Source organism: Leptonotus elevatus, chromosome 1 (assembly GCF_054856555.1).
Source record: "Leptonotus elevatus isolate MCC_2025b chromosome 1, RoL_Lele_1.0, whole genome shotgun sequence".
NCBI classification, from domain to species: domain Eukaryota; kingdom Metazoa; phylum Chordata; class Actinopteri; order Syngnathiformes; family Syngnathidae; genus Leptonotus; species Leptonotus elevatus.
This window is the reverse complement of record NC_141239.1, coordinates 44049889-44069420: the sequence shown is the minus strand read 5'-3', so window position 1 is coordinate 44069420 and position 19532 is coordinate 44049889. Positions and strand designations below refer to the sequence as shown.

The 19532-nt window shown below is 42.4% G+C and overlaps 1 protein-coding gene across 4 annotated transcripts; it reads right to left on the bottom strand.

The window, feature by feature from the left end:
- Positions 1-283: 283 nt before the first annotated feature.
- tyk2 (tyrosine kinase 2) lies at positions 284-18165 on the bottom strand. 4 transcript variants are annotated; one of them, XM_086071316.1, is made up of 25 exons: positions 18004-18165; positions 15061-15259; positions 14852-14969; positions 14678-14782; positions 14275-14398; positions 14043-14206; positions 11794-12148; positions 11544-11714; positions 10558-10715; positions 10357-10474; positions 10087-10273; positions 8877-8992; positions 8645-8797; positions 8482-8569; positions 4855-4982; positions 3710-3845; positions 2946-3097; positions 2713-2863; positions 2544-2635; positions 2280-2469; positions 1538-1656; positions 1161-1333; positions 928-1045; positions 730-840; positions 284-659 (listed from the first exon to the last, which is right to left on the bottom strand). In XM_086071316.1, exons 2-25 carry the CDS (start codon positions 15245-15247, stop codon positions 522-524), a joined length of 3552 nt encoding a protein of 1183 aa, XP_085927442.1. In that variant the 5' UTR covers positions 15248-15259; positions 18004-18165; the 3' UTR covers positions 284-521. The 4 variants fall into 4 exon arrangements, with proteins under 4 accessions (XP_085927442.1, XP_085927516.1, XP_085927676.1 ...); XM_086071390.1 differs by having other exon boundaries at positions 10087-10270; XM_086071550.1 differs by lacking the exons at positions 15061-15259; positions 18004-18165 and having other exon boundaries at positions 14275-14402; positions 14852-14904.
- Positions 18166-19532: the final 1367 nt, after the last annotated feature.

Sequence of the window (19532 nt, the reverse complement as noted above, 5' to 3'; positions counted from 1 at the left end):
GCCGAGAAGCAGTATTAGCTACTTAGCAACAAAAAAAGAGTAAGTCCCCAATCCCCATGAGTACTCCACCACACAGGGACACAGACAAACAAAAAGCTCAGCCACTTTCGGTAGAATTCCAGGGTGGTCCATCAGATGCTGGCGTCATCAGGGACCCTTCTGAAACCATTTACTGTCAAAGCATGGTCCGAATGATCCTGTAGATGTATTGCTGGTGCCAACCACTGTGAATGTGCATTGTACACGCAATGATGGGAAGGAAAAAAAAAAGGGAAAACCCACGGGGAATCTGGAAAATTATTTATTAAACCAATAAACTGTTAGGTTTGGTAAAAATCGAATGCAAAAATCTAACAACCATGTAAAATGTACAAAAATTCAACAACCAAATGCGTACTTACAAATTTACAGTATTTCGGTCTGTTGACCCTTTTTTCATGATGCTCCTTGTGCGTCATAATGATGCCAGACCACAATTTATGGAGGAAGCTGACAATTGTAAATGTATTTCTAAGTGGTATTCAAGCAGATTGGAATCCAGAGTTAAAAAAGTCAACACTTGGCTGCGAGCGGATATCCTCCAGCTTCTCAAAGAGGGAATGGAACGACGGTCTTTTTGCCGGATCTTGATCCCAACACTGCATGGTTATACTCCTCAGCTGTCCTCAGGGAAAATAGAGTATTAGACACCCCTTCAAGCCCAAAAATAAATGTCATGATATTCTTTACCTCGGGTGAGCAGTGTTTGGGGCAAGGCAAGCGCTGCTGCCGCTCCAACAAGCCAATAAGCACATTCACGTTCATCTCGCTGGGCATAATTCCCGCCATCTGGCTAAACTTCTACAAAGCAGAAGACGTGCTGCGTTTGAAACAGAGTCACATGCAAATGTGCGTTTAGGGCTGGCTGGCTCCACGAGGACGACATACCGTTGGTGGGCTTTGGTTCGGGTCGCAGCGGGTCAGGATCTCGTACAGCGTCACGCCAAAGGACCAAACATCGGATTGAAATGAAAATTTGCTTATTTTCAGGCACTCGAGGGCATACCTGTAAAACACACATCATCAAATAACTGACATCATGTTGGCCATCCCTTCTAATAGACACCATGCCCCGATTGGTCGACGAGTGTGTGTTCTCAATGTGTGTGTCACAAACTCACCAGAATACTGGACTGTCACCGTCCTCCGACACGCGGTAGTAGGTGTCATTCTCAGGGATATGTTTGGATAGGCCAAAGTCTGCAATCTTTACCAAGCTGTTGTTTTTCACTAAGATGTTACGTGCGGCGAGGTCCCGATGGATGTATCGCTTTGAGTGCAAGTATTCCATCCCCTATGAAAATGTATCAGATAAAATATGACGACTTATCATATTACAGTACATTTCAAACTAAAACTGAATGGCAAAAGGGATTCACTTTAAGAGGTGAATTTTGTTTTGGGACACATGGGCATCGTGAGCATAAAATGAAATTCTCATTTCCATACAGCAGGTATGAAATCTACGCGGCATAGCAAAGTCAAGTGAACAGCTCACCTGGCAGATCTGCTGAGCAAACAGCAGGCGCTGGGACATACTGACTTCTTGTTTTCGAAGGTATTTTTCCAGGCTGCCTAACGGGAGGAACTCCATTATGAGCTGTACCACCTGTCCTCCTGTCAACAGATCACACTAAGGAAGTTAGAAATCTTGTGTTTCGGAATGGAACCTGCAAGTCCAAGTTGACCCTACAGTTTGGACCATTTTAAGGCTTGACCAACATTTTTCCTGTTTCTATTAAGTGTTTGTCATCTTTGCACATTTGTACAGGCGACTATTTTGCGTGCTTGACTTTTGGCTCCAATTGCACGGCTTGCCTGCTTTTTCATTGGACTCAGACGAAATGCAACGCTAGTTAAGAAATGCATGACTTTTTTCATTTTACCATGGTCTTTATTAAATATTGGACACAAGTACTGTAATACACATTTAAAAAAACTAACACTGAAAATAACTAAAGCTAAGCATTTTTTTTTAAATAACTAAAACTAATAAAAAACTAACAGAACCGCCCTAATAACTAACTAATTAAAACAAAACAAAAAAAACACGAAATAAAAACGAGCTAAAATGAAAATACCAAAACTATAATAACCCTTTTTTGACTGAAGAATGCCAGAATTTTTTTAAAGGCACTATATATCTCATTCAACACAATGTCTATACAATTAATGTGGGAAAGCTGGACGTCAAAATTGTATGACTGAAACCTATTTACATGAAACATCTGAGGACTCACCCATTTCAGTGCAGCATCCTTTGTACTTGACAATGTTGCAGTGATCGAGGGACTTGAGGGTCTCGATCTCCTTCAGCCAGTACTTGGGCAAGGGGCCGTTCTCTTGTTTTAAAGCCTTGACGGCCACGAGCTCTCCAGTGCCATCGTTGGCGGGGTCGTACATGTACAGCGTCACCATTCCAAAATTACCCTTAAGATGGACGGCGTGAGCCGTTAGTTCAGCTACATGGAAGGAACAAAAGGCCCATTGGGGGATTAACTCACCTTTCCTAAAATGCTCTTCTTTTTCAAATGACGCTTGAAAAATGTGGTGGATTGAGCCTGAGGAAGTGTTTCAGTGGGGGATATATCAGGATCTGTGCAGAGGATAAAATAATAAACGCCAAGATTAAGAATAATTGTCATTTAAATGTGAACATCTTTCGGAGCGTACTTTTTCTCATGATGTCGATGAGGTCTCTGAGCAAAGAACTGAAGGAAGGCCTCTCCAAGGGCTCGTAGACGAGACACTTGTTGATGAAGATGGCCAGGTCCTGGGAGGACGGCTCCAACAACTTGCCCTTTTGCTGATAGAAGCGCTCTTTCTGTGGAAAGGAGTCAGATGGAGGTGATTCGACTCTTAGCGGCCACTACGGTATATCCCGTAAATGACGGCTCGGGGCCAACCTCCATCAACGTGGCGCCACTAATGGGGAGATGGCCGTCATTGCAGATTTCCAGCAGTGTGACGCCGAAGCTCCACTGGTCAGCGCCGATGCCGACGGGCGCCTTGCTGTAAACGCACTCAGGAGCGATCCAGGGAATACGCTCGAGTCGCTCTGGAGCAAGGGGGCGATGGCATAAAAGTACTTGGTAAGATTTATGTGCGACTAGGCATGAGAATTTTACTATATTTATCAGTTTATTTAATGTAACTTTCCAAAACTAGAAAAGACTGAGCCGTATTTTGGCTAAGCGGGGGATTAGGTGCAAATAGGACAAAAGTCAATAGATGGTATTTCCAGTCACAAAAAGTATATAGAATGAAATAAACGATGCTCTTGGCTCAATTTACTCACAAATATACTTTCTCAGTGTGAAAGATGGGCCAGATTAGTTGAACACAAAGCAGCCATACTTGCAGGAATTGAAGAAAGACACACGGCAAGATACTAAATAATGTTAATGTAACATTTTTGGGACCAAAGCTGTGAAATTAGATAATCTCCAGTAGGACTCTTTTACTGTATACTAATTAGACACAGCAGAGGTTGGGAAATAGTTTCTCTAAATGGTCCATACATAAGTATTGGTATGCCCTACAAAATTCCTATGAACATGTAACAAAATGTACTCTCCAAGAATTTGCACTCTAAGCTGGTGGTACACTTTAAACATACAACATTTAAATATAGTACATTTCACCCAGTGTCATTATTTATGGTACTGACCTTCCTGGAAAAGTATATTGACGGCAATGCCTGGGTCACTCAGCTTGACTGAAGGAGATGAACCTTGCCCCAGACCTCGTCTCGCCACAAGGACATTCCTGGCACAAACATTTCCGTGGGTGACGCCTTTAGTGGCCTACAAAAATTCAGATCCCGTTGGAGTTAGCTACCTGTCAGGCACGCTAAATTTGACATCTGTCACGAGACAAATTAGCACCACATCACATGATCTATCGCAGGGTGTGTGCTGAGGAATAGCTAGCTCTATGCTCCTGCTATGCAGCTGCATACACGGCATTTGCACTGCATGTTTTTTTGTTTTTTGCATAGACGTGTCATGGCAGCCGAAAGAAGAAAAAATGAAAAACATTTTAAAGGGGGAGTTAACTCTAAACATTTTTTGACAATGATATGTTATATGTGACCTCCCTAGTCTAAACATGGCATTCTGATTAATATCACATTTGTGGAATGAGTTATGAAGCAAAATCCAGCCGTTATTATCCATCTCAGGGGCGGCCATTTTGCCACTTACTGTCGACTGAAAATGACATCACAGTTGCTAAGGGTTCACCTGTTTTCTGAAGCGGAGCTGTGATTGGTTGGTACCTGAGACCTGTGCAACTCTGATGTCATTTTCACTCGACAGCAAGTGGCGAAATGGCCACCTTCTAAAAACTGCTGGATTTTGCTGCTTAACTCATATTCCACTAAACCAATATTAACCATAATACTGTATTTAGACTAGCGGGGCTGCATACAACATATTATTGTCAATACTTTTTGGGGGGAGGGGTGGGGTTGACCTCCCTTTTAAAATGTGGCTAAAAATCCAATCTATCTCTGCCATTATCATTCCAACATATCAAATAAACAAAATAATTGGCAACGTTTTTGGAAGTTATTCATATGTTCCGTCAATGACATATCAGTTATGTGCCACCCGGACATGAAAATACACGTTAAATCAGAATAGGGCATTTACTGTAGACCAGCAGTGCAAGTCCCGCCTTAAATGAGGGCTAATTTCCGGACTGGCTGGAAATGAAACATCCCTCTTCAAAAAGTTCACTATAGCCGTGCGGCCAGTAAAGTGACACGAACTGACGTAGAAAGACGAAGCATACAAATGAAGCGCAACTTACTAGGTAGTTCAAGGCACAGACAACTTGTTTGGCTACAATAAATTTCCACCGAGAAGTCAACTTGGCTTTTTCTCTGCGAAGGAAAACGTCCAAAGGCCCAAATTCCACAAACTCCTCCACCATGATGTCTGCAAGGGAAGAAGGCGCAAGAAGTTTACTTTTAACGCTAACACATCAACCTCTAGTGATCAGACCTACGTGAAGATCAATATGAACATCACAGCATTAGTTCAAAGTCTTTTTCTTCGTCTTTTTGTTTCTGTGTTAATTTTTTTCCTCCCAAAGAAGCAGCAGCTTCAATGAGGGGTGGTAAGGGAATAAGTGTCATGTCAGTCAGGTCAATGTTCAAGCCTGCTAGTGTTAATTTTATCAGACATTTTAAAATTTGGTCTCAGTTTTAGTACAGTTTTAATCACGCTTGTTAGTTTTTATCATAGACAACCTCACCCCGTTTTTATTTAGTCAACTTTTAGTCGACTATAAGTGTAGCATTTTTGTCTTTATTTTAGTCCAAGAAAACAATTTTATTCGTTTAGTTTTAGTCACTCCTCTGTGAGTCATCACCTTATCGTGGTGGAGGGGTTTGCGTATCCCAATGAGCCTATGAGCTATGTTGTCTGGGACTTCATGCCCCTTTAGGGTCACCCATGGCAAACAAGTCCTAGGTGAGGGACCAGACAAATAATGGTTTAAAAAGACCCCTATGATGAACGTCAATTTTGGATTGCAGTTTCCTTTGCCCGGACACGGGTCACCGGGGCCCCCCTCTGGAGGCAAGGCTGGAGGTGGCGCTCGAAGGTGCGCGTCTGGTGGCTGGGGCCTATACCTATGGGGCCCGGCCAGGCACAGCCCGAAAAGGCAACGTGGGTCCCTCTTCCCATGGGCTCATCACCATCATCAGGGGTTAGGGTGTGCAGTGAGCTGGGCGGCAGCCAAAGGCAGGGACCTTGGCGGTCCGACCCCTGGCTACTGAAGCTAGTGTCCATATGTGCACCAGGACATCTTACGCCGCATTTCGATGATCGACTTTGTAGTCGTGTCATTGGATTTGCGGCCGCATGTGTTGGACACTCGGGTGAAGAGAGGGGCGGAGCTGTCAACTGATCACAACCTACCTGGTGGTGTGTTGGCTCTGATGGCAGGGTAAGATGCTGGTCCGACGTTTGGGTCTGCTGGGAACGTCTGGCAGAATCCCCTGTCAGAAAAAGTTTCAACACCCACCCCCGGCGGAACTTCTCCCATGTCCCGGGGGAGGCGGGGGACATTGAGTCCGAGTGGACCATGTTCCGTGCCTCCATTGTTGAGGCGGCTGATGGGAGCTGTGGCCGTAAGGTGTTTGGTGCATGTCGTGTCGGCAATCCTCTAACCCGCTGTTGGACACCAGCGGTAAGGGATACCTACAAGCTGAAGAAAGAGTCCTATCGTGCCCTTTTTGGCCTGTGGGACTCCGGAGGCAGCTGACATTTTTCAGCTGGCCAAGCGGAATGCAGCTTCGGCGGTCGCTGAGGCAAAAACTCGGACATGGGAGGAGTTCGGTGAGGCCATGGAAAACGACTCCCGGACGGCTTCGGAGAAATTCTGGTCCACTATCCGGCGTTTTAGGAGAGGAAAGCAGTGCGCCATTAACACTGTGTATAGTGGAGATGGGGTGCTGCTGACCTCGACCTGGGATGTCGTGAATCGGTGGGGAGAATACTTCAAAGACTTCCTCAATTTCACCGACACGTCTTCCTTTGAGGAAGCCGGTCTGGGGACTCTGAGGTGGGCTCCCCTATCTCTGGGGTTGAAGTCACTGAGGTGGTTAGAAAGCTCCTCTGTGGCAAGGCCCCGGGGGTGGATGAGATCCGCCCAGAATTCCTAAAGGCTCTGGATGTTTTAGTCAACAAAAACTGTCATTTTAGTCAGGACAATCATTTTACCCCTGTATATATATATTTTTGTCAGGCGATAATGTTGACCTTTTCGGATATAAAACTATTTCACATAAAATGTTCTCATATTTTTTATGACAAACAACTTCACACACAATTTCAGTGGCTACTATGGCTCCATGCTACGAGCGTGTAAATAAACCAGCATTAGTTAGCGGTTGGATTAACATTATTGTTGGAACGTTATAGCCGTTGGATTAACGTTACGTTATAACTATAATTTACTTTTTCCACCTCCTGTCTGTCCCATGCGTTTGTGCATGTTGCACTCGCTAGCTGCAGATTTCAAAGAGGGCGTGTCACTGTGTGTCACATCACAGTGTCACAGTGACAGATTAGAAGAGACAGGATTTTACAAAATCAGTATAATCTTTGTTTATAAACTAAAATGTTCTTTGATTTTAGTCCAGTTTTTATTAAGTGAAGTACATTTTCATCTCGTCTTTATTAGTCAACGAAAATGCATACAGATTTAGTCCTAGTTACTGTTTATTAATGAGGGTTTTTGGTCTAGTCTAGTTTTTGTCCAGTGAAAAATGTGTGTTGACGCAAATATTTTTATTTAACGAAATGAACACTAGTTCAAGCATCACTGAGCATTAAGGTCAAATGACACATTGAGAAAGAGCATCTTGTATGTGTGCGTGTGTGTATGTATGTGTTTTGTTACATGGTAGGGCCAATATATCGGGATTTCACAGAGTCGTGGGGCCCACCCGTCCTTGTGGGGCCATTTTGCTGGCCCCCACAAGTTTAGACCTCTTTTTGAGAGTCAAGATATGGTTGTAGAGTTTAGGTTTGAATTGGGTTATGGTTGAGGTTAGGGTAAGGAATGGGAGTAGGTAATCATTTGGTGGCGTCCGTGGCTCAGGGTGTAGAGACGGTCGTTCAGTAACCAGAAGGTCGGCTGTTCGATCCCTGCTCTCCCCAAGTCATGTGTTGTTGTGTCCTTGGACAAAACACTTCACACACATTGTCTCCAGTATCACTCACACTTGTGTATGAATGGTGCGAATGTTTGGTGGTGGTCGGAAGGGCAGTAGGCGCGCACTGGCAGCCACGCTTCTGTCAGCCTGCCCCAGGGCAGCTGTGGCTGCTAAAGTAGTTTACCGCCACCTATGTGTGAGTGCATGAATAATGTATCCATTCCATTGTAAAGCGTCTTTGGGTGTCAGGAAAAGCGCTATATAAATCCGATACATTATTATTTATGATGGTTGGGGTTAGGGGAAGGGGCTAGGAAATGCATTATGTCAATGAGATGGCCCCACAAAGATAGCACCGTGAGGATGTGTGAGCGTGTGTGTGTGGTCTTGTTTTTGTTACATAGTGGGGCCAACATTTCGGGATTTCACAATTTAACGAAATTAACACTAGTTCAAGCATCACTGAGCATTAAGGTCAAATGACACATTGAGAAAGAGCATCTTGTATGTGTGCGTGTGTGTATGTGTTTTGTTACATGGTAGGGTCAATATATCGGGATTTCACAGAGTTGAAGCCCCCCCCCCCACACCCCCCCCCCCCCCCACCCCCCGTCCATGTGGAGCCATTTCACTGGACCCCACAAGTTTAGACCTCTTTTTGAGGTTGAAGACTTGGTTTTAGAGTTTAGGTTTGCGTGCGTGCGTCCGTGTGTGTGTGTAGAGGAATTATGAAAGAGGGAAGTAGAAGACTCTGTGGTGTGTGCTCTCACTTTCAGATCCGTTGACAGACAGACCATGGACAAACACCAGGTGACTGTGAGACACCTGCCTCAAGACACTTGCCATCTCAAAGAAAGCCTAAAACAAAGCATTGATTTTCAATCAATAGTTGACAGTTATTCACAGAGCGGTCACGGTGTGACGAGCGCTTACAGATGTGATATCTTCCTGGCTTTGCTCGAGAACCTTGAGCACCACTTGGTCCTTCTTGTATTCATTGCCGTTCAAGTTGTCCTCCTGCTCATCAGCTGCTTTCAGATGTGCCAAGTAAATGTGAGTTCTAGTGCCAAAACCCAAATGCTGCCCCTGTCCGTAAATACGCACGAGTCAGCTAAGTAGCATTGAATTCACAAAGCTTCAATGGTGCAACAAACAAGCTTCTAACCAGAATGAGGTCTCTGTACTTGATCTGGAAGCATAGCTCCAACTTGTTTGGCGATAGAGTGCGCACGTTGTCACCGCCGTCCACACCGTGTCTCTTCACGAGGAGATTGGAAAGCTCTGCGGCAGATGAACGTGGTCAGCGGCACAACACAAACTACACCGTCAAAGACATTTGGCCTTCATTGTTTAGTGTTCATTAAAAGTCACCAATACAACAGAAGGCATCAGACGCATGTCAAACTGAAAAATAAACCTATCTAATGTATCCAAATCTATTCGGACAGAAGGTCATAAAGCCCATTAGACAGCGGATTTATATCAACAGCCAATGGAAAAATCTCCATTCTGCCAATTCAATCCAGTCTTTTTATTATTAGCAGTAGTTAGGGATAGCCGTTAAGTTGAAATGAATTCGTTCAAAATGGGGAAAGTTAAACAATTAATTTTAAAACTTTATTGTAATGCTAATTGCTATGTAAGCCCACTCACGCTTGTATAAATAAATGAATAAATAAATAAATAAATACATGTGTTTTTTTCCATGTTGGATGCCCCTTTCTGTTAGTGGATTTAAAAAAAATCAATCTCAGAAGCCCGTTTCCCAAGTGACTGGCCATCAAGCAAAAGTAAGTAGTGATGGTCTGACTGAGTTTTTTGTGTGTGTGTGTGTGTGTGTGTGTTTTTTTTGTTAGATCGTCAGGAAAGATCTTCCCCAATTAAAATTAGATTTTAAAAATCAACTGACAGAAACGGGCTTTTGACTGCAATTAAAATAATAATAATAATAATAAAAAAATTAGAAAAATCCACTAGCAAAAACAGGCTTCTTACAGTAAAAAATGCCTTAATTCATAGATACATACACACACGCGCACACACACATATATATATATATATAAATATATATATACACATGCATACAGATACATACATACATACACATATATATATATATATATATATATATATATAGATACACATGCATACATATACATACATACATACATACATACACACATAGATACATAGATAGATAGATAGATAGTGGGCTTAAAAATGTTTTTCTTAGTTCAGAGCTGACTTTGTCGGCTGCCCCACCCTTACCCATTTAAGAGGCCCTAAAGAACTCTAAAGGCTATAAAGTGTGCAAAAAAAATCTGCACCTGACTGTGGAGCCATGTAAGATGGCAGTACGTTAAATAAACACAAACCTCCTTGCTGGGGCCGACAGCACTTTTTAATAGTATAGCTCTCGGTGTCGGACTTGAGAATGTAGTCCTTCAGAGTTACTATGAGCTCCTTCACACTGGAGAATTTCTCCTGCCAGCCGTCCAATGAGAAGACGGAATCTTTATGCTGGATGCAAAACAGCTTGTGGCTCGCCATCGATCCGTTCTGCTGGCCATCGACAATTCTTTGTTTAAAAAAACACTGTCACCTCCACTGAGCTGCGATAACTCAGACATAGGGAGAGCACTCACCTGGATTTTGTTTGGCACAGCCAGGACTAGTCGATGATAGTTGAGAATGCTCCAGCGTACGAGACAAGCTTCTTCTTCTGCTTCCTCCTTTTTCAGCTTGTGTAGCACAAAGTCATCACTGGAAACACACCACAGTTGCAACAAAGCATGTTTGTGTGGTGCTTACAGAGTACCACAGAGAGCTTGAAGACAAAAACTCACTGCATCGGTCCATGCAGTCCATTAGCGACACTCAGCAGCACCCTGGGGGGCGCCACCTCATGACAAAGATAGTGGTGGGCGTCCGCAGTCAGCCGGTAGTATCCATCGAGCAGGGAGATGAAGGAGCGGGCCTCTTGGTTGGAGCGCATCTCAACCTCCTACATGCACAGTCACAAAGACAACAAGTGGCGCTTACCAGCACAGCTGCCACCTACAGACGCATTCACATTCGAAAGACACAAAATTGCCAGAAGGTATAGCGACCTCGCGGAGAGGCTTGGAAATGGGTTTGGCGGATGAATGACTTATAAACGATTAAAGGGGCGGTCAACCTGAAACATTTCTTGGCAATAATATGTTATATGTGACCTTACTAGTCTAAACATGACATTCTGATTAATATTACATTTGTGGAAAATGAGTTATGCGGCAAAATGCAACCGTTTTTATCCATCTCAGGGGCGGCCATTTTGCCACTTGATGTCGACTGAAGATGACATCACAGTTGCTCAGGGCTCGGGCAATGACCAATCACAGTTCAGCTGTTTTCTGAAGATAAGCTGTGATTGGTTGTTACCTGAGACCTGTCTGATGTCATTTTCACTTGACAGCAAGTGGCAAAATGGCTGCCTTCTGAAATTGATTAAAATGGCTGGATTTTACTGTTTAACTCATATTCCACTAATGCAATATTAACCAGAATACCGTATTTAGACTAGTGGGGCTGTATAGAACATATTATTGTCAAGAAAATTCTGGGGGTATTGACTTCCCCTATAAAAAAAAAGGCATTGGCTAACTAGCGGAAACTCTAAATGAAAAAAGGAGGGGGGGACACCAATTATTTTAGTGCTCAAGTAGCTCCAACTGCCAAAGACAACTTTCTGGTATGCTTTTAACATACTTGGCCAATCAAGAGGAATGATGCTAATACATCTCAAACGATGCAGCAGATATATAACAGAAATATGAAGCAGCGCTCTCACCATGCATTTATTGTCCTGAGTGCTAATGCAAACATTATCATCGCTGATGGCTACGTGAATTATATCTGGGAAGTCACAGAAGGTTTTCCACTCAACGGGAGTGACAGCTCTCTGTTGGCTGGGCCGGCGCTTTGTTTTTCTTCCGTAGTCGCTGCTCAGGATGCTGTTAGGCTGCGTGACAAAACATGTGCAAAAATGGAGTGAGAAAGAAAGAGGAAGTAGCAACGCTTCCTGCGACAATATGACAAACCTTCTCACAGCACGTCGTTTCCCTCCACTGTAGCCCCATGGCGGAAGATACCATCAACTCGTGCGCGGGAGCGGCCTTGCTATCCCCTCTCAAAGCGCCCTGATTTGCGTCTTCGTCGTCCCTGCTCAGTCTCAGGCGGCACACGGCGAAGGTCTCGGTGCCGAAACGCGGCACCAAGCACTCGAGAGCGCAGAGGTACTTGCAAATAATCTCCTTAACGTCCGGCTGCTTTGCTTCCATGACGTTCTGGTTTTTGCGCATGGATTGTTGAAACATCCAGCGGAGCCTTAGTTTTGTAAGAACGTTGTCTTCTGATATGAACTTGGCGTAAGACTTCGGGATGCATTTTACAAAGCTGGAAGGGACAACAATGTTATGGGACCTGGCCTTAGATATCACTCACAGAATTACAAAGTATAGCATTGAAATAAGACAATAATGAAGTTGGGGGAGACCGTGTTTGCTGGTCTCATGGAAAATGTCGATATTCACTCTAAAATTACTGCTTTATCCTCATAATATTGACACTTTTTTTCTCCCAACATTTCTTGGTCCTATCATTTTGTCTTCTTATTCCCCAAACAACACATTCATGTAATAATGACTTTAGTGTTTTTAAAATCTTGTTTGTTTGTTTTTGCATGTATTTTATATCTTGTCTTTTCTTCTTGTAATATCACAATTTATGTCTTTATAATTTTACTCTTTTGCGCTGAAAAAAACCCAAAAACTTGTTATTCCTGCAATATTATACCTGTACAGTGGAACCTCGGAGTTTGAATGTCTTGGAACTCGTACAAATCGGACTTCAACCAAAACATCTGAGTAAAAAAGGCCTCGGAGTTTGAACTCATTTTCGGAGTTCCTTGAAAACGGGTAGCCGAGCGAAGCCGAGCGAAGCCGAGCGAAGCCGAGCGAAGCCGAGCGAAGCCGAGCGAAGCCGAGCGAAGTAGAATGCTCACGTTGCGGTAGTTGAGACGATGCACTGCTCATTTCCAGTCGTGAATACCCCCGGAGGTGCTCCATACTCGCGAGTGCATTTTGATTTGTCCACGACAATTTTCTTCGCCATGGGCCCAAAGAAAGACAAGAGTGCCAGTGGCAGCAAAGAAAAACATACAGTGCTACGAACCACAGTGGAATTAGGAAGGAGATTATCGCGCCGTTGTAACTACCGTGACCACTTCTGTAAATACTGGCACGAGGACCCCCCTTAGCTGTTCAACAACGTACCTGACGTTAAACAACGCACGCAAGTACCGCTTAGTAGTCTAACAGTATGCTCAATGTAAAATACACAAACTCAGCACTGAACTAAAGCTAGCATTAACATAGCATTTATCATCCACTGACGCCATCGCACCACAAGAGGTAAGGTAAGGTATTTTATTGTTTAAATACTGTAAATGTAAAAAACATAAAAATAAATTAAAATAGGAATTTTCTGTTTTTGGAGCTTGGGAACGGATTAATTGCATTTACATTATTTCCTATGGGATAATGTTTCGGAGGTTGAATAATTCAGACTTTGAACACTTCGCAGGAACGAATTATGTTCAAACTCCGAGGTACCACTGTATGTAATTCCTATATTATGGCCTTTCCCTGAAATATTAGGACTTTTTAGTTTTTTTTACTTTTTTCTTCAAAAAAATATGATTTCATCTGATAGTATGCCTTTATTTTTGCAACATATTTCCTTCAAGAATACGACTTCAACCTTAATTTAAATGACAAAATTCTTGCAATATAACCCTGACTTTTTTCTTTTATTATAACTTTATTCTTGTAGTGGTATTACTTTTTTCTTGTAATATTGTTTTCTAAAAAGTACATTATAATATAAAACTTCATTCTTGTAATATTATTATATATTTGCAATATTACTACAACTTTTTCTTGAGAATATATGACTTCATCCTTGCAATATTATGACTTTTTTCTTGTAATATTATAATGACTTTCTCCTTGCAATATTATGGATTCTGTATCGTAATTTCACAATATTTTTCTGAGAAAAAAGACTATATCTGTAATATTATTTAATATTAAGACTTTACAACCTTTCCTTCACTACTCTTAATACTTCTTACAATCAACTAAGAACGTACCTTTGTGGATATTGCAGATCAGTTTTGATTGACACTGCAAAACAGTGTCTATAAAATACGGATGATCCTCTTCATAAGGTCAGGCCTTTGGATATAGCTGATTAGAGTGCGCACGTGTCCCGGGTGTAAAGATATTACCTGGTCTTTTTTGCAACATGCTGCAAGGTACTGCCCGTCTGGAGCGCCAGCTGGATGAGGTTGAGCATGGCCATGCCCAAGCTCTCGGTTTTAAAGTGACTTAGCTCCTCCTCTGAGCTTAAGTTCTCCATGGGAATGAGTTCGTTCACAAAGTCATATTTAGCCTGTCGGGAAGACACGGCTCTGTCAGGGGACCGGCGAGGCAACGCACTGCGAGAAGTCCGACACACACCTGGGCGTATAAATACTCCACTGATTGGATTTCCAGCAGCGGTTTGCCGAGGGCAACGGTGGCGCCATCTGTCTCGCAGAGACGTGCAGTCAGGGCAGGCACAACCTCCCTATCCCCTCCTCCCCTGCATGTAAAGACAAAAAAACGTCAACAACCTAATGATTACATTAAATTATTTTCCCTTTTAGTTACCCGCTCCATGCTTTGCATTGATTTCCAATCCACTTATGTCAATGAGTTCATTGTTAAAATGAATAAAATAACATAAATATTCAATAGTTTTTCTTGCTATCACGTTGTTGAAAACAAATGTTTCAACTGAGGTCCAAATTTAAATAAGAGGCTAATCATCTATTTTGGATTAATATGTTTATATCCGACTCCAGAGGAGTTGGTGCCTCACCAGTCATGAACCTCGCCGCACGTCACTGTTGTCTCGCTCTTGACAGTGAAACGAGTCACAACTGGCTCTTTGTCATTAAGTCCGTGCCAATTGCGAAAGTAGAACCTGCACACAAGGAAACAGCTATTTGCAGTGACACGATGGCGCCTTTTTGTGTGCAATGGCATTACCTACCTCATTCGGTAGTGGAGAATAAGACAATGGTCTGGGTGAAAAATGTGATTTGGACTGTACCAGCAGCATGACAGGGGGTCATACAGCGCAAACAACACATGGAATAGAGGCGTTATCCCTGTTTAAGGCACACAGTTAGGTTACACACTTCACATAACCTCATTTTATACATTATTCATTTTCATCTGGGTCAAAGCCATTCTTCTCACCGACAGCCTCTGCAGCTGAAATGCACAGCTCCTCTGCGGTGATCGGTTCCGCGGCCGTGTGTGACAAATAACACTCCTCGTTGGGGCTCCAGAAGAGGTACACGTGGATGCCGCCATCCTGAGGGTTTACCAGGGGTTGCGCTGAGGTCCTTCGCTTGGAAAGCTTGGACCACCTCCTGACAGGCATGACGGAAGACGCCTGATTCGCGCAAGCACACACACACACGTTATTGACATGTAAAAATCTCAACCTGCACAGTGGTTAGCAAATCTGCTTCACAGTTCCGGGGTTGGAGGTTTGAATCTGAGCTGTCCACATGCTTGTGTGGGTTGTGTCTGGGCACTGCAGTCAGCGGTGTGCGTGGGTGGTGGTTTTTGGGGTGGGGGGGTGGGGGGGGTTTGAAGTGGTTATGCTGAATCTCCACCATCAAAGGTTGAATAGTTTTACTGTATTTGATTTTATCATGTAGGTAGGACAGTTTACTAAAAGTAACGAAGGCCCATCATAAACCAGTGCAATATTGCTAACCTGTGCTTTAAAAAAATATATACAACAAATGTATTACACTAGCACATAAGTCTCGTTTTAAACTAGTTTGCACACAGCGACATATAGAAGCATACAGCGGGGGTCCTGACTGCAGACGTGCTCCTTCCCTCCACCCCACTCGTTAAGTGTAATTGCACTACTACTACTACTACAACACAGTCAATGGCGGTGGCACTCTCATCGTCAGCGTGTGCCCAGGGAGTCAATTTGAGAACTCTGGACATCACGTGACTAATCCCCGTATTCCATCCAAGTGAATTCACATCTCTTTTTGATGAAAAGGACATAATGATACATGTGCAAGCTGGACAGGTTGGGTATTACAGATCCCTATCAACCACCAGGAGTGCTTTTTACAACTATTGTGAGATGACAGTGGTGAGTATCTGTGCACTGCAAAACTTGCTCATTGTAGCCATTAATCCTGACTTGTTCAAAAACCATCATAAATTGTTTTATTCGTTTATTCATTCGCTTTTGTTATTATAAGTAAAGGTGTTTAATATATTGTGTTTCTGAGTTAATGTTGCTGATCAATTTGTATTTATTATCATAGATCGCATTGCATTTTAATTTTCACTTAATTTTATTTATTGATTTATGTATTTCCCCTTTTAAAAAAAAAAAGAAAGGGGGGGCAGAAAGACTTAAAACATATCATATCTGGCCCTATTCACCACAAAATAAAAGTAGTTTTTCAGCTTCAATTACCCGGTCAAAAAATAATCATATTTGAATTTCAGGCAAATTGATGCACTTTAATTTTTTTGTGGCAGGCTAAAAAACACATGCAATGCAAGTTATTCTTTGCTTAAGTTGTCTATATTGTTTCCCGTTTTCTTTCATGTTATTAAGGATACATGGAATGTTGTTGTTGGCGGCCGTGGCTCAGGGTGTAGAGACGATCGTTCAGTAACCAGAAGGTCGGCTGTTCAATCCCTGCTCTCCCCAAGTCATGTGTCGTGTCCTTGGGCAAGGCCCTTCAAACACATTGCTTCCAGAGCTACTCACACTGGTGTATGCAAGGGGGCGGCACGGAGGCTGACTGGTTAGCATGTCCGCCTCCCTGTCCAGAGGACGTGTAATTGAGTCCGGGCTTCGGCCTTCCTGCGTGGAGTTTGCATGTTCTCCCCGTGCCTGCGTGGGTGTTCTCCGGGTGCTCCGGTTTCCCCCCACATTCCAAAGACATGCATGTCAGGTCAATTGAACACTCTAAATTGTTCCTAGGTGTGATTGTGAGTGTTGTTCGTCTCTGTGTGCCCTGGATTGGCTGGCAACCAGTTCAGGGTGTACCCCGTCTACTGCCCGAAGCCAGCTGGGATAGGCTCCAGCGTCCCCCGCGACCCTTTTGAAGACTACGCAGTTAAGAAAATGGATGGATGTTGTTATGCAGAGCTGTACTAATATGATTTTTCTAGACAAATAATACTATTTATAGTGGTGGCGGAGAGTTGGGGTGCGTGAAATGCTTTATATAATAATAGTTGGGACGCACATATGCCTATATGTGCATAATATCTATCCATCATACATCTATTCATCTATTATTCATTAACATATGCACGTATTTTGTTTAAATTATTTGTATTTATTTTTTTCCGAGTAACGCTTGTTTTTAAGTTCATAGATTTGTATTTATGGCCTAAATGTGTATTTGAGACAGAGACGGCGAAACACAGGGTTGCTACAGCCCCAACAGAAATATCTGCGTCGCCCTAGACAAGCTCCTCCAATATTTTGTTGTTATTATAAAACATATTTATGAATTACTTTCTCGGTCATGCCCCCTCCTCCACGTACCAGCCAAGCCCCCCAATTAGCACCAACAGAGAAAAAAACTGGAGCCGTGACTGATTTGATACAAATATTCTATTATGACTTCACTACTAGCGTATAGTGATAAACAACGACACGACATGTAACCTTCGCAAACATTAGTCGGAACGGAACTCTGTCATAAATCGATGACGCCTACAGTATACATTAAATTGGTGTTCAACACATTTTCTTTACAATTTCACTAATTGATTACAAAAAAAGATTTCACTACTTGATTACTATAACTAATGAGATATATTTTTTTTTAACGAAAGAGATTAAATAAATATAATATGTATCTTTTTACGTTGCGATTAGATTACATAGCGTCAGAAACACATGTAAATTAAGCATTCAGAAGGAAAAAAAATACATAAATGAACCAAGGTGATATATGATAAGTTACTATAAGAAAAAGAAAAAAAAACAAGGTTTCGGCAGTATCCGGAAACATTGTGGTGGTATGTCAACTACAACTGGGGTGGCAAACAGGTCCTCGTCATTTTATCTCAACGTTGTTGTAGTGACTACGTCATGACGGAAAGGACAGAACGAGACCAAGTAGAGAAGTTTACCTTTCAACGGCGACCTTTTAAAGTAATATCCGCTTGTAGACGTTGTAAATCGATGTTAAGACTTCCATCAAGTTGCCAGCATATTACTATTTGCATTTCTCTCACACACGCTAGTCTCGTACCATCGAAAGTTTACTTCCTCAAATCAATACCGGAAATGACGTTGGAGCAGTAGCCTTAAAGCCACCCACGCACAACCGGTAATACAAGATCAATACTTTGATAACCCACAAGGGAAAATCATTGTTCCAGCAGTCTCCAAAATGAAAACAACACAAGGCAACGCAGGCATGACGTACTACTAATATCAAAAACAAGAAAATTATTCAACATTGCACCCATAAAAGTATTTTTGTTTGATTAAAAACGAAGGTCATGTAATTTAAATGGCGTCTGAAAGTCCAAAAGGGTGAACAAAGTGTCAAATGTTGACAGTAAAGAGGGTGCAATAGAAACGAATGGTAGGCTATCATGGGGAAGGATTTCCTGTCAACGATGGACGCAAACACTGAATTTTATGGGAAAATGTAAGCGCTGACAATTTAGGCACTGACATAAAAAATAAATATTTTGTTGCGATTCATAGAAAAAAATTAATAACTAAATATATAGTAGTTCATAAAATGGAGAAATGTCTTTGCACAGCCGCCAGTGGTCATGCTGCTAGGCAGCGGGAGCTCGTGTGTGGCAACTGGAAAGAAGAATTCCCCGCACACTGACAGGACTTCACTCTAAATAAAGTGTTTTAGGGGAAAAACGCGTTTTGCGTGCATTGTCATCAGGCTCACCTCAAATCAACCATACATACTTACGAAACTAACTGGGCACAAACAACAGCTATATAATAAAATGACACTTTGATATGAATATTTTTCTGATTGTGTTAATTGGTTTGAGTGACACTCCATAAAAGCAGAACATAAAAAACAGGAGGACTTACCTTTGGTCAGCACAATCAACTTGATGTAATAGCTACCGAGTCATGTGGTTTACTTTTTTCTTTTCTATTCCTCTCAATGTAACTCAAAAGGTTAACGACAGGGTTGTGTTGTTTAGCGATGTTTACTGCCTTTTAAAATGTCTGTTAAAACAAAACAGAACATTTCCAGGAATTCCGACAGCAGTCGGCTGTTCTATAGCCGATTTGTTCGACCTCTTTTTGAAAAGGTTTTAAAATTATTTAAATTAAAAGTTGTCATATTAATACTGTGTTTAATTGCTTTATGGCGGTAACAGCAGAAAGTGAAACCAAGCACACCTGTCATTTCTGGACATGTGTCATCCCTTGCAATGCCGCGCAACGCCCTGTAGGTCAATGTAGTAAACAACCTTTGAACTTTGACACAGCTTCAGTGAGCAGGTCAAGCATTAACTAAACATTTTCCCCCTTTTTGTTTTGGGGCTTTGATGGGAAAATGTACATAAAACATAAACCTGGTAGACCCATCCATCCATTTTCCGAACCGCTTAGTCCAATTTATGAAATAGACGTGAAGGTAAAGCCAAATCCGTACAACACGAGCTTCTGA